The 14549-nt window shown below is 46.4% G+C and overlaps 1 protein-coding gene across 3 annotated transcripts in view; it reads right to left on the bottom strand.

Annotated features, from left to right (window-relative positions):
* Positions 1-14549, bottom strand: part of SPTBN5 (spectrin beta, non-erythrocytic 5) — a 1050196-nt gene that overhangs the window by 568508 nt on the left and 467139 nt on the right. For all 3 annotated transcript variants that reach the window (XR_011283950.1, XM_069638812.1, XM_069638811.1), the window contains exon 27: positions 13098-13212. Coding sequence is in view for 2 of the 3 variants with exons in the window: in XM_069638812.1 (XP_069494913.1) it covers positions 13098-13212 (115 nt within the window). In the remaining variant the exon portion in view is untranslated. The remainder of the gene's footprint in view (positions 1-13097; positions 13213-14549) is intronic.

Genomic DNA, 14549 nt, shown 5'->3' on the forward strand with positions numbered 1-14549 from the left:
TAGTTAGTGACCACCCTGCTTCACAGCGACCTGACCTTCACCCATTCGAAGTACAGATGTCTGACGTCCATCCTCCAGCCAACCAAGCAGCCAACCCGGAGGAAGAGATGCCACCCACACTTTGGGCACCATATGGACTGTCCAATCCAGGACCAACGTAGTATCTTATGTTAGTTGCGTCATTCGCCCTATTAAATGTATTGTAACGTTAATTTTTGCAGAGCGCTCGCAGAGATCTTTGAATGCCATTCATTAAATAAACCTTGCCTTGAACTCTCGCAGCCTGCTCTCTTTGCCTCATTCCCACGTCTGGGTGTGTCAGTGTTATTCTTTTGCATGAGAAAGACTAGGGAGGGCAGAAACATTTGGTGACCCCCTGCGACGTGATTCGGACAGGTGCGGCGAGGTACGCACCATGCGGCGAGATCCGGGACGCCCCCCAGCAAAACCATCGCCTCCGCGGCTGACCAGCCTGTGCGCACTACAAGAAAGGGTCAAGGCTTCCCGGTTGACTAATACCCAACTGAAAAGCTGCTCGCCGAGGCGGACCACGGCTTGGTTGGGGTGCGGACCTGACTGGGGTCAGACCGTGAATGGTGACCCTCAGATTACCTGACTGAACATGTGAGTGCCGGTTGCGAAGGTCCCCAAGGGAAGGTAAGGGGAACAGGTGATAGTGGGTTAAAGCCGAGAGTAGGGACTGTGTGAGTGATGCTGAGGCTTTTCTGATCTGTCCTTTATATGGCCATTAGGTTTTGTGAGAAGTGAGAAGAAGAAGAGAAGAGGTATCCTAGCCCGAACGGGGTAGAAGGCAGCGCCGCGCAGCATTGTCTCGTCCAGTGTAGATAAATAAGTAAAGATAAAGAGAAAATAGTAGGAGTCTCGTGTATTGAGTGAGTAGACTCGGAGTAGTTATTTTGAATATTCTTTTTCCGTGTAAACAAGAATTCTTGGGAAAGAGTAAGAGGGTGTAAGAGGTGGGGAGTGAATGAGAACAGTAAGTAAAACGGGGAAGAGTAAAAGGTGTCCAGTAACTGGAACAAAGGGGAAAAAAAAGCACGCAGGTAGTGCATGTGCATGTTATGTGTTATATGTCTCTTTCTTTTTTGTCCATTATTGTCACGTATGTCAAAATGTTTTAAGTGATTTGTGGTAAGGGGTTATATATGCGAAAGTGAACTGTTGAAATTGGAAATGCAATAATTACAAAGGTAACGTTGAATATTGATGCACAATAACTGCCAATAATTGAGAAACGCTTGATATATTGTTGATCTATACAAAGGGAAGGGTGGTCGAAAGCTGCAATTAGAGGGAGGATCAGGTGCAAGCGCATACACAAGCGAAGGGAGAAACCTCATCATGGGGGGAATAACACCATTAGCGGACATTTGCAACACCTCCCACTATATAGTGACAGGATACAAAAGTACCACGATCAATGGGTGACAGAGATAAAAGGGGACAGCATAACACTAATTTGGCCAGAGGGAGGGTCGTTTGACAAAAGGATGTTAGACTTACTATCAACCCACCTATTGGCAAAATATAAGGGGAAACAGTTGCAGAACAGAAGGGAAGTATTGGACCTGTGGCGAATGTTCGAGGAAGTTGCCCCTACAGCAGAGGTAAATACAGAAAAAACAATTGAAAAAAAGAAAACGCAGGAAGAGGTAAGCGGAACGCCAAAGGGTGAGTGTACAACGACCACAGCTGAGAATGACACAACCAAAATATACCCCTTAATGACAAGACCAGCAGTAGGATACAGCGAGCCTCTGTACATACCGGCATGCCCCACCCCCACCCCCGCAAACGGAGCGGTAGCCACAGCGCCACCGCCATATGACAAGGGAGGCCTGTATGGCCCAATGAGTGCGCCCCCTGTAAATTTAGCGTGACTAACCGGAGACCGAGACCGCCAGTTAGCACATGCACAAATGGAGATAACACGGCTAAGAGCACTGTGTGACAAGGGCCAAATGCTAATGGGGGGAGGGGAAGTACCACCATTGTCTGTAGCAGATCTCACACCCTTGCTAAGCGCAACATGGGAGTTAGCCCCAGTGACGCCAGAGCCAGCGCGATCCATATCGTCTCAGGGGACACCCATATCACAAGGGCGAGATAAAGAGTGGCGATCGGGAGAACTCCTGTTCCATCTGAATGATAAACCAGTGAGAATCATACGCCCAGCCACCCTAGAAAGTCAGTGAGGGGAAGGACACGAGGAGAATGGCGAGCAAGAAGAGAAAGTAGAAGAGGTGTGGAGCGATCTAGATGAATATGAAGAGGGAGTAGCAGCTATGGGATCCCCGCTACCGTCTCACTTCGATGACTTTGGTGAACGATCACCCCCACGATGGCAGGGTAGATTAAGGCAGCGAGTAGGGAATATGTTGGTGAGTAAGATAAAGAAAGGGATGGTAAGTAAAACAGGAAAGAAACATAAGTTGCAGAGGCCGTTGACACATAAGGGAGCAGGTAGGCCACACTATATTCTGTGGGCCCAGATGGACAAAAACAACCTGTTGAAACTCCTCCCCCCACTTGCGGGAGGGGCGGGGAAATGGATACATGCGTTGGAGAAGAACACGGCAGGAGTACCGCTAGCGATAGGTGATGTAAAAAGTTTGCAAGTGTCCGCCGTTGGTGATCAGGCAGACGCAGTGTGGGGAAAGGTGGGGTTCCCAGGAGTAACAATGAGTTGTGACCATCACGATGGATCGCCCTTCAACAATGTTCGAGCACAAGTATGAGACGCATTGCGGCGCACATTTCCAGATATTCCAGATTTACATTTAGTAATGGAATGTACGATGGAGGAGAACGAGGATCCCACGCAATTCATACTGCGGGTGCAAGACTTGTGGAGAAGCGAAACTGGAACGGTGTGGAACCAATCCACCGCCTTGTTCTATTTTATAATCAAGAAAGGGCTCCCGAAGGAGGTACAGAAGGCCTTGGAAAAAATAGCTTGGATAGAAGCCAAGGGCTGGCCTGAAATTCAGAGTATAATTGTGCACCACTGCAGGAGGATCAAAGAGAGAGAAAAGGAGATAGCACAAAAAAGGCTGGCAGGTGAAGCGAAACTGGCACAGAATAAATTCGCCACCTTAAATGCCAGCGTAAACACTGATAGAACGAGGGGGATGAAAGTGCGGGAAACAGGCCAGTCGGAATAGCAGCGCTGTGGGCAGCAGGAGAACAAGGACCGAGGAGCCACACAGAGGACGACAGTGGCAAGAAAGACCGGCAAGAGGAAGAGGTGGGTACCGTGGCCAGAGAGGGGGGTTCGGAGGTATGGGGAATAGAGGATTCGGTGGCCAAGGGATGAGAGGAGGACAGCAAGGGTCATGTTGGAACTGTGGGAGATGGGGACACTATTCAAGAGATTGCAGAATGCGGCCTTCAGAGTATTTCCAAGGGCAACCCCCCATGGACAATGAGCAGGTATGGGGATGCCCACACCCAGGTGGCCCCTATGGATTACCAATGGAGGGGGAAGACCACAAGACAAGTGTTAAAACGAGCCCCAAATGCAACAAAGATAACCACCCTCCCAACCACATCACAGTGCATCACAGCCCATGGCAAGACAAAAAACTGTAGGAAATGCCAGCAGCAACAGTTTTGCAACAGCTGCAAACAGTGCACCTGCACCATTCCGTGGCGTAACAGTGGTTGGAGATAATGTCTTTTCAGTGCCAGGACAAGAAAGGTACGCATATTAGGACAGCCCACAGGGAGCACTTGCGTGTCCAGTCCTATCCACCACCATATATGCAGAAGAGGAACCACTAGTGGGGGCAGAGATAGGAAACAAGCAGTTATGTTTATGGTAGACTCAGGAACGGAAAAATCATGTCTTATGGAAGGGCGGTTTCCGCTCTCAGGCAGGAATTTGGAAACACAGGGGTTCTCTGGGGGCTATTTTAAAAGTTCCTTACACCAAAGATCTTGATATAACGGTGGGGGGAAAAACAGTGCGCGCACCCTTACTGTACCACGAAGACGCGCCAATAAACTTGCTGGGTAGAGACTTGCTAAGTAAATTGAACATGACCATTTCATTTACCGAGCGGGGAATAGTGTGTTCCACCCCAGGAGTATGCCCAGTACGAGCAATGTTAATGATTAGTACAATGATGAATGAAGTTGTGGTGCGAGGGATACCCATTGACATAGACATGTTTATCTATGGCCTCAAAGTGTTGGCTCGAGTAGTACCTGAGATAACGAGAAAAGAATGGAGGACACCATCAGACTTTATATTCCGCCCAATTGCAAATACAGGTGTCGTGCCAGAGACGATAATGTCCATAGACATTGAGGCAGTTCAGGTATCGAGTAAAAGTATTGTGGTCATAGGCTTGGACACGCATGGGTGCGAGTGGGGAACTGTGCTATGCATAGATCCAAACATAATGCTAAGAGACTTAACTGACGAAGAATTATTCACTGATAACGAAGATAATGGAGAGATAATAATGGAAATAAGCATACCGTGTGACATCATGATCCAGTACAGAGAGGTACACAACCCACTTATGGCTAGTGTTAATGCCCCACTGACAATATTTGAGGAAGACATGCCAAAAGTAGCAGCAGAAATTTGGACCACAGGTCCCCATGATGTAGGTTTATTACATGAAGGAACACCAATAAAGATAAAACTTAAACCAGGTGCCATACCTCCAAGAGTGAAACAATACCCAATATCCAGAGAAGCAGAGGAAGGGATTAGGGAGACAATAAATGCACTCCTGAACCAAGGTATCATAGTGCCATAAAACTCCCCATGTAACACATCCATCTTCCCGATCAAAAAAGCAAAAGGAGGGGCATGGAGAATGATCCAAGATCTCCGCCCACTTAATGACGTCATTCAGAAAGAGTTCCTGCTAGTGCCTAACCCGGCATCAATACTGTGCAGTATACCCAAAGAATCTACATGTTTTACTGTGGTTGACTTGAAGAATGCTTTCTTCTCCATACCACTTGACCCAGGATTGCAGTACCTTACAGCATTCACACTGGGAAATAATAGATATGAGCATTGCAGACTCCCACAGGGGTATTGCGAAAGTCCGAGTATTTTTAACAGAGTACTACGTGAAGATATTGGAAATATAGATGTAGAGAGCACCATTATACAATACGTAGACGATTTACTCGTCTGTAGCAAAACAGAAGAAAAGTGCAGAGAAGACTCTATAACACTGTTAAACGTGTTAGCTACCAAGGGGTACAAGGTTGATAAAGGGAAATTACAATATTGCTTTGCCGAAGTTGTATACCTCGGACAGTTGATATCAAAAGATGGAAAACGAATACTCCCAGACAGGGCAGCTGCTATACGAAACAAAATAATACCAAAGACCGTGAAGGACATGCAGACATTTCTTGGCATATGTAACTATTGCCGAGCATGGATCCTTGATTATGCAGCATACACACGTCCATTACTGCAAGCATTAAAAGAAGCACAGAAGGGTAGAGCCCCAATAAAATGGACACATGACATGATGGCTCAGTACTTCAGACTAAAAGACCTTATCGCCGATGCCCCAGTCCTCGCGAACCCAGATTATGAGAGGGAATTTTTCTTGTTCTCACACTGCAATGGAACACTGATGACGGCAGTGCTAACACAAAAACATCATTAGGCCACAAACCATTGGCCTATTACAGCGGAACACTAGATGCAGTGATCCAGGGTCACTTTGCGTGCGAACAGGCCCTCGCAGCTGCGGCCTTCACCATTGAAAAAAGTGCCACAATTGTGATGGGATGTTCAGTAACATTATATGCAGAGCATTCATTATTTGTGATTCTTGAGTGGTCAAAATCAACACTAACAACACAGAGAGCAACCGCATACGAGATAATAATTTCAAGCCCCAACGTGCACGTGGTCAGGTGTAAAACAGTAAACCCAGCAACATTCATCACAGAACCATGTACAATGGAGGACATGCAGGAACACGACTGTGCAACCTATGAGGGGGAGGGTGATGATATTCTCAAAGCGAGTGAAAACGCCCTGAAGGAAGGAGAAATATATTTCATAGATGGGTCAGCATCAATAAACCCAGAAACAGGGGAGAAGCATGTAGGGATGGCAGTAGTACGTATGGAGGAAGATAGCTATGAAACAATAGTCCAAAAGCATCTCCCGTCCCATTACTCCGCACAAGCGGCTGAACTAACTGCATTGATTGAAGCATTACGCACAGCCAAAGGATGCACAGTGACTATATATTCGGATTCAGCATATGCAACTACCACAGTCCATTCAGGACAGTTACGCTGGCGTAGAAGGGGGTTCAGATGAGCACATGGCTCTCCAGTTCAGCATGCCACGCTATTGAATGAATTAATAGATGCATTAGCAGAGCCATTGGTAGTGGCAGTGATGAAATGCCAAGCCCATACCAACAACACAGATGCAATCTCATTGGGAAACACGGCAGCCGACGCAGCAGCGAAGGAGGCCTCGTATTTCAATATAACACCAGCAACTGAATGCATTGTAAAAGCAGCCACTGCAGAGCCACTAGAAGAAGCCTATAGTAATAAACCCATAGCACAGCTAATAGAGCTACAGAGGAGAGCACCACTGGAGGAGCAAGGGTTGTGGAGCATGCAGGGGTGCAAACAATCAGCCACAGACCTCGTTTGGAGACAGGAGACAATGGGGAAGGTAGTGATGCTGGTAGAATTACTAGAAGTAGCACTCTAACAGCTGCACTTTCCAGCCCATGTAGCGAAACAACACATTGCTGCAGACATCCAGGAACATTGGTTTGGCCCCAACCTACAGGAACACTTGTCAAAATGTATCATAAATTGTACAACATGTCAAACATACAATTCAGGGATGACATTGAGGACGTTGCGAAGTATTTTGCCACGGCTGGTAGGGCCATTCAGGGAGCTTCACATAGACTACGCCGATATGGGAGAGAGATGTAACGGAGCGAGGTATCTAATTGTGGTAGTATGTCCTTTCTCAAGGTGGGTGGAGGCGGGTCCATGTCCCCACCCAGACGCGAAGTGTGCGGCGAAGTTTCTAGTACAAGAAGTGTTTTCCCGGTGGGGAATATGTGATGTGATATGTTCAGACAACGGCACACACTTTGTGAATGACCTCTTCAAGGAAGTGACGTCACTCTTGGGGGTAAAGCACAAACTGTGTTCCATTTATCATCCAATGGCTAATGGAGTGGTGGAAAAGATCAACGGGCTGCTCATGAGTAAGTTATCGAAATTGTGTAATGCATTGAAGAAAAACTGGGTGTATTGCCTGCCCCTAGCACTGTTCCAACTCAGAACGCAACCATGCAAGGACCACCATCTGAGCCCCCATGAAATTGTGACTGGGAGGCGAGTACACACACCACTCTCCCCGATTAGGAGAACATCAGATGCACAAAGGGATACCACAGTGCTGGGGGAAGAATGTAAGGAATACTTGACTCAGCTGACGTGCGCGGTATGCAGCATAGCGTGACAAATAGCACCGCCTTTTACTGAAAATGTGGCAACTGACACTACCTCGCCAGCTGCAGACAGCCCAACTGGGCCACTGATGCCAGGAGCACAGGTATATGTGAGGAGTTTTGTAAGGAGATGGAATTCACCAAGGGTTCCTGGCCCCTACGAAGTGATCTACAGTAAGCCCACTGCAGTGAAGGTAAAGGGACTGAAATATTGGGTGCACCTCTCAGATGTGAGGAGGGCACGTGATAGTACACTCCCTCAGAGCAAACAGGAATGTGCAAGTGGTACTACAAATGAGATTGAGAAACAATGACAATGTGATTTAATGAAAAAGGAACCTGTAAAGAGCAAAAGTAATGTTGTGTCATCACTGTATTTCTCTCCTGCTATAAAAATGCCTAAAAAAGAGGACATAATTGAAACGAATGACAGAGAAATGTATAACAAAAAACAAGCAACAGTAAACGGAAGTAATGAGTAAACATGAAGTGTAAATATGTATATATAATGTACATACTCTGGTAACTTACCAAATTTATATCGTCCCTCCAGGTGACAAAATGGCCCAACGAAGTACTCTCGCAGAGAACACATTAATGTTAGATAGCAATAGGGATGCCACTAGGGCTAATAAATTCAGCAATGTTGAATGTGTCTTGAAATGTGCTGCTATTTTGCTTTCTGTGATGTTGTTCTTCATGGCCTGGTATTACACTCTTTTATCTCTGGTTAATGACATGCATAAAGGGGGGAGCGGGGCTAAGCTGATACAAGAAGGTTCAAGCCTAATATGGACTGGAGTAAAGACGATTTGGGGAGAAACCTATATCATTAGTATTAACGATACAAATGTAACACAACCTTCAGAACACACCGCAGCAGATCCAACAATTGTCTCCTTGTCACATCCTGGCATAAATATGAGTAATGATTATGAATCAAATGAATATGATGGTGACTATTACTGGCCGAGCAACTTAGCCAACACAAGTATGCATGCACAGACAACCATATAACCTACCTCATATTACGCTGCTGCTACTAATGAGTATACACATGCCATATTCAACAGCAATGATACTGCCTGGGCTGGAATGTTACCAATACATTACCAAAGAGTGAAAAGCTATAAGGAGGGAGGGAAGGAGGGAGGGAGAAGGAGAGAAAAAAGGGGGGCGGGAGGGAAAAGCTACGACATTTATCATGACCTGGGGTTAGATGAAATAGAAGACCCCCGCCACCCTGATCAATCTAACAAATGGTACTCGGACATGAGTGCTACGGCAAAGCAAGCAACAAATGAAAGCTGCTATGTCTGTTCACTCATACCACATGCATCAGGAACACCCAAAATGTTGATTCCACAGGACGTGCCCTCCCGGAGGCTCAATGTTTGATTCACTTAGTTCTGTGTAGGATAAAAAGCACCTTCCAAGCACACACTGTCACTATAGAGAGGTTGGACAATGAGAGAACATGCACGAGCCGGCATCAAGGAGTAATTTGCCTCAAAGAGCCATTTCTTGTCATAAAAGGAACGAGGTATGCAGAAAATAAATGGCACGACGAGACTATCAAATGCAAAGCAGAAGGACTCCGGGGACTATCGGAGGGCACCTTCCAATGGATAAAGGAAGTGTGTGCCCCTATCTGGTCGCAACACGCCACTAAGCTAACATGGATCACAGCGCTGGAAAAGCCTATAAAAATACAAAAAGAAGTACCACACGAACTATGCTTCCATGGGGAAGGAAAAGTGAACATGGGGAGGCAAGGAAATGCAACAAGACAGTAATAATACCTGATATGAAGAAAGGCACTGCAGCACTCATGAACATGTACTGGATTTGCGGCAAACAAGCCTACCTGCATCTACCTGCATCCTGGAAAGGTACTTGCGCCTTAGCCACCCTCCATACAGCCCTGATGGTAATACCAGAAAGTCATATCCAAGGAGCAGCAGGAGAATCGGCTGGCAAATCGGCAGCAGGAGAATCAGCTGGCAAATCGGCAGCAGGAGAATCGGCTGGCAAATCGGCAGCAGGGCAATCGGCTGAGCCATTGACAGAGCCCCAACAAGTAAAAACAGAACCTCCAGCTTACGAACTGTTAGAGCACGAGTTGAAAACGAAGCTATCACGAAGTAAGAGATCATCCAACTATATTTCGTCCGAATCATCAAAACTCCTTTCTGAGATCTCGCAAAAGTACAAGCTCTTCTCATCTGCAGAGACATTTTTCGCATCGCTCCTAGCTCCAGGACTTCAAGCACGAGCGAATGCCAAATGGTTACAAATAGTGCGCTGGGAGCTTATCCAACTGGCCAACGACACTGAAGAAGGATTCAACGTTATCAAAATAGAGCTCCGTGCCTTGCGCCTAATGACAATGCAAAACAGATATGTTCTAGACCTCCTCACGGCGATGGACGGTGGTATTTGCGGAAAAATCGGGGGAGCATGTTGCACATTCATGCCATCTGAAGATGCAGATAACGGGACACTCTCACATGTGATAACAGCAGTTCACAACCTAGGAGAGAGGATGAGGACAGAAGGCGGAGCAGAAGAAAGTACATGGTTTGACAACATGTTCAGCTGGATACCATCATGGGTAAATGTGATGATGAAAATACTCGTTCCTATCATCGTCTTTGTGTTACTATTCTTCTGCGTGTGCCAATTAGGACTCCGGTGTTGTGCAAAAATATGCCTACCTCAACTATGATGATGGTAATAATGGGCCGACCGACAACGGTAGCAACCATGATAGATGCACAAATACAAACAGGGGAACATAACACTCCAAAGTACAGGATGACTGCCATCTATAGGGAATATGGGGACAGGGTCGATAATTTATATCACACCACAATTAAGGAACCAACAGAATTGCAATGGTATAACGAGGTATGGGTAGACCTGGACGGGGATGGTGGGATATACTTAACATGCACTGCAGATGAATATGCAATAAGTGGGAATAGCTTGAGAAGTGTATGCAGAGCATGGATGCCATTAAAGGGTACCCCAGCCTGGGAAGAAGCAGTTGCTGAAGCCAAGTACTACCGAAGGGAGAATGAAAGAAATAAAGTGTCATAATTCGTCACTTTAGATGTAACGAAATGGGGGAATGTGTGGGAGCGAGGGGCCATTAGGCCCCTCGCATCCTTTACTTCTCAGTACAAAACTCAGACCAAGTGCCTCCAGTGATGGGCTCGCCCCTCGCCCTTATGCAATGTCGACTTTGATTAACATTCGCGTAGATGGGACTACTGTGTAGGACACAGGGCATCCATTTTTGTACCCCCTTTCGACTCCATCTTGCTGACTAGGCCTCACTGCGATAGTACAAAAACGCTTCTCATTCCTTTCTCGCAACGACCAGATGCACAGGGCACATGGCCCCCCACCATCGTTCCCACTCTGACTGGAAAACTCTGTGGTTCCATTCTCACGCTGAAGCCGGAGGTATTTGCAACAACTAATAAATGTAACACATCACTCTTCCTCTGAGATCACTGTCCTGCATGTGAACCAGCATGAACTAAGCACATAGCTCGTTCATCTCCACAAACGTGTCCTTGCCCCCGCACCCTCGCCAGTGGAAACTGCCATTATGACCCTGTGTCCCTGCAAGGTATTCCTTTCATGTTGCAGACCACTGGCCACGCCATGATGCCCACCCAGCAGATCTCCAACTAACATTAGACTCCTGCTGCAGTATATTGTTGCCTACCACTAACAAATGCCACATACCAGAGATTCTTGTGAGCACACACCCACACGTCAACCAGTGTATTATAGTGGTCAAGACCCTTAACATAAGGCCTGTATAATCCAATGTAATTGATAGTGTAGATATACATGTGACTTTTATAGAGAAATGATAAACTACTGAAGGACTTTGAACAATTGTTATTTAGTGCATGCAGTTTTTGAGACTATAGTATGTTAGCTTAGTTAGTGACCACCCTGCTTCACAGCGACCTGACCTTCACCCATTCGAAGTACAGATGTCTGACGTCCATCCTCCCGCCAACCAAGCAGCCAACCCGGAGGAAGAGATGCCACCCACACCTTGGGCACCATATGGACTGTCCAATCCACGACCAACGTAGTATCTTATGTTAGTTGCGTCATTCGCCCTATTAAATGTATTGTAACGTTAATTTTTGCAGAGCGCTCGCAGAGAATTTTGAATGCCATTCATTAGATAAACCTTGCCTTGAACTCTCGCAGCCTGCTCTCTTTGCCTCATTCCCCGTCTGGGTGTGTCAGTGTTATTCTTTTGCATGAGAAAGACGGGGAGGGCACAAACACAATAGTAACTCCAGTAACATTATAAATGAATTTCCTTTTGTAGACTTTAACGTCCAATGGAACGATGGCAGCTGCAGGATATCCAGCAGCGCATGTGCCCAGCCTCATTTATGTGCCTTTTCCGTAGTCTCTAGATGCTGCATTTACATCATTAGGGTGATCTCAGTGGAGACTCGGGGTGGTGCCTTCCACCATTTAGTTTACATGGTGTTAAGTGCAGGCCCTCTATTTAAACATTCCTGTTGCTTCCATGGCCTGGCAAGCCCTACTAACAGAACATGGGTAGTATCTGCCCCCCCATTGATTTGCCCAAGGGAAGATTATTTGGCGAACGTACAGGCAGTACTGTCATGTCAGGCTGCAGCTTTCCAGAGGATTTGGCCTACAGCTCCCATGAGCCCCGACTAGTACAGTCAATGCTGAGTGATCATGGGAATAATAGGCCTAAACATCTTGAGAGCCACAGGTTCCCCTCCTCTGACCTAAATGTATCAAGGCCTCCAACTAATAGCACATCTAAGTGCCCATTCCTGGTAAATCTGGTTACACCATGCCATGACATTCTACCTGATGCTTAGGAGCCTAGCACATACTCCATAGTCGCAAGGCCCGGGCGCCATATCTTTCAGAATTGTAATTTATGGGGACTGTAGAGGTCTGGGGTGAAGCTGTCAAAGAAACTACACACTCACTGGAACTATTACTAGTTTGGTTACCACAAAGGCATCCTCACAGGAGAAACAAGATCCATGCACTTATTTGACAAATAAAGCATAATACCAACTACTAGTTCCCTCCTATGTCCCTTTGGGCTCTTCTTTCATAAATGTATTGTGACAGCATACAATGGTTGTGGACATATCCTACTCTGTCCTAGTGAGCTCCCACACATGTTCAGGGACGTAATTTTACCAAAAAGCCAGGGGTAGCGGATTTGACATCACACAACCGTTGACCTCTGATGACATCACAGGAAGTGATGCCATTTGACCCCACCCACAAGTGCCATCATGGGAAGTGATGGCACATGACCTTTCACCACTTGACAAAACAGGAAGTGGCATCACATAGCATTGTTCCTCAGTACACTAAGAAAAACATGGTTATGACATCACTGCACATGTTCCAGTCTGGATACAAACCAATACAGTTTTGGGCCTCCAGCAGCATTGTACGTACTTATAAGAGAGTAGAGTATGGTTAGGGACTGAAGGGGCTCTTGGTCTCTGAAATATTGAGAAGTCCTCATAACCTGGGGATTAGTCTTACCTCTACATGAGCGAGGGCCTCCGTCAGGTCCCAATTAGACTTGTGAATTGCTTCTGCGGCCTGAAGTCGATTTCCGCGCCGATGCGTCAGTTCAAGCAGCTCCTCCCACGAGTTCCTGCAGCAAGGACGCATAATATTGAAAGAGTAAAACCTCAGCTGAAATCAAGAGATGGAAAGGATACAGAGAGGCCACTAACTAGAGATAAGACCACACAGTGAGGGACAGTGACATTAGAATGTTGTGTTCACTAAAGTGGACAACAGAGAAACATAGGGGCCAGACAGATGACCCTATGTCACTGGCCCACCACGACTCCAGTCCTGGAATGTACTTGTACTAATCATTGGTATCCGGTGCTTATGTCCAATGTGTAACTGTAGTGACCCATGACTACAACTCCCAGAATGCATTAGTACGGTAAACAAAAACCAGGACTGGAAAAGTGGTGACCCAATGACATGCAGTAGTTTAGTCAACCAACAGAAAATGAGAGGTGTGGGCATTGGCACCAGAATGGGCAAATTGATGTAAAAGAGGAAAGAACTGCAGAGGCAGCGAGGCAACGAATCACAAGAAATGTAACCATCACAGAGTCAAGAAATGTGCAAGTAAACGTTAGCGGTACTTTCTTACAGCAAAAGGCAGCGATCTCGCATCCTTGCTGGATAGATAGCGCCGTTGTGTCCCACTACACAAGATTTGGCGCTGTCTGGACACGCAACCCATGCCAGCCTGTTGGACAAATCATGAAAACCAATAACAGGCCTGCCTTTATGGAAATAGCTAGTTAGATATATCAGGAAATTAGAACATCTCCTGAGGTATTCAGTGTTTTTGCCCGCCGGGTAGTTCTCGATTTCCAGAAAGGCCAACTCACCCGTAGATTTCTTGTACTATTGAGTTGGGGAATATAGAATGACCTGTTTTTTGTTTTAAAAGCACAATAGATGGAGGTCAAATTTTCGGACCATATGGAGGTCACATTTTTGTTATAGATTGTGCAGGAAGGATGTTATTGTGAAGGCAGGAAATGCCCTTAAGCTGCCCTTGTGTGATTCATAGCTAGCTCCGGATGATAGCTCAGGGGCGACGTGCTCGCCTTGGAAGCAAGACAAAGTGGAACAGCACAGGTTCGATCCCCGGGTCCGCGCTTAGAAACCTCTGGGTATTCCGATCATATCATAGCTAAGTCTTTACCATAATTAGGCGAGGTGTCATGGTTTTGGGTCATAGACAGGGCTTTAGCATCACCTAGTGAGATGACATCATTTTTTATTATAGGCAGTACCTATGCAACATCATTAGGTTTGGGCTCATAGTAGGCGGCATGAAGTAGACAATTCAGCTCCACGGCACATATCCTCAGGAACCAAGAAGCTCTCTCTGCGTCATGGCTCATGTTGCGAGTTGCGCGGTATCCGAGAACCATGATCATGGCAGGCAGCGTCCGG

This window comes from Ambystoma mexicanum, chromosome 14 (assembly GCF_040938575.1).
Source record: "Ambystoma mexicanum isolate Mex_15411 chromosome 14, UKY_AmexF1_1, whole genome shotgun sequence".
In the NCBI taxonomy this organism is placed as follows: Eukaryota; Metazoa; Chordata; class Amphibia; order Caudata; family Ambystomatidae; genus Ambystoma; species Ambystoma mexicanum.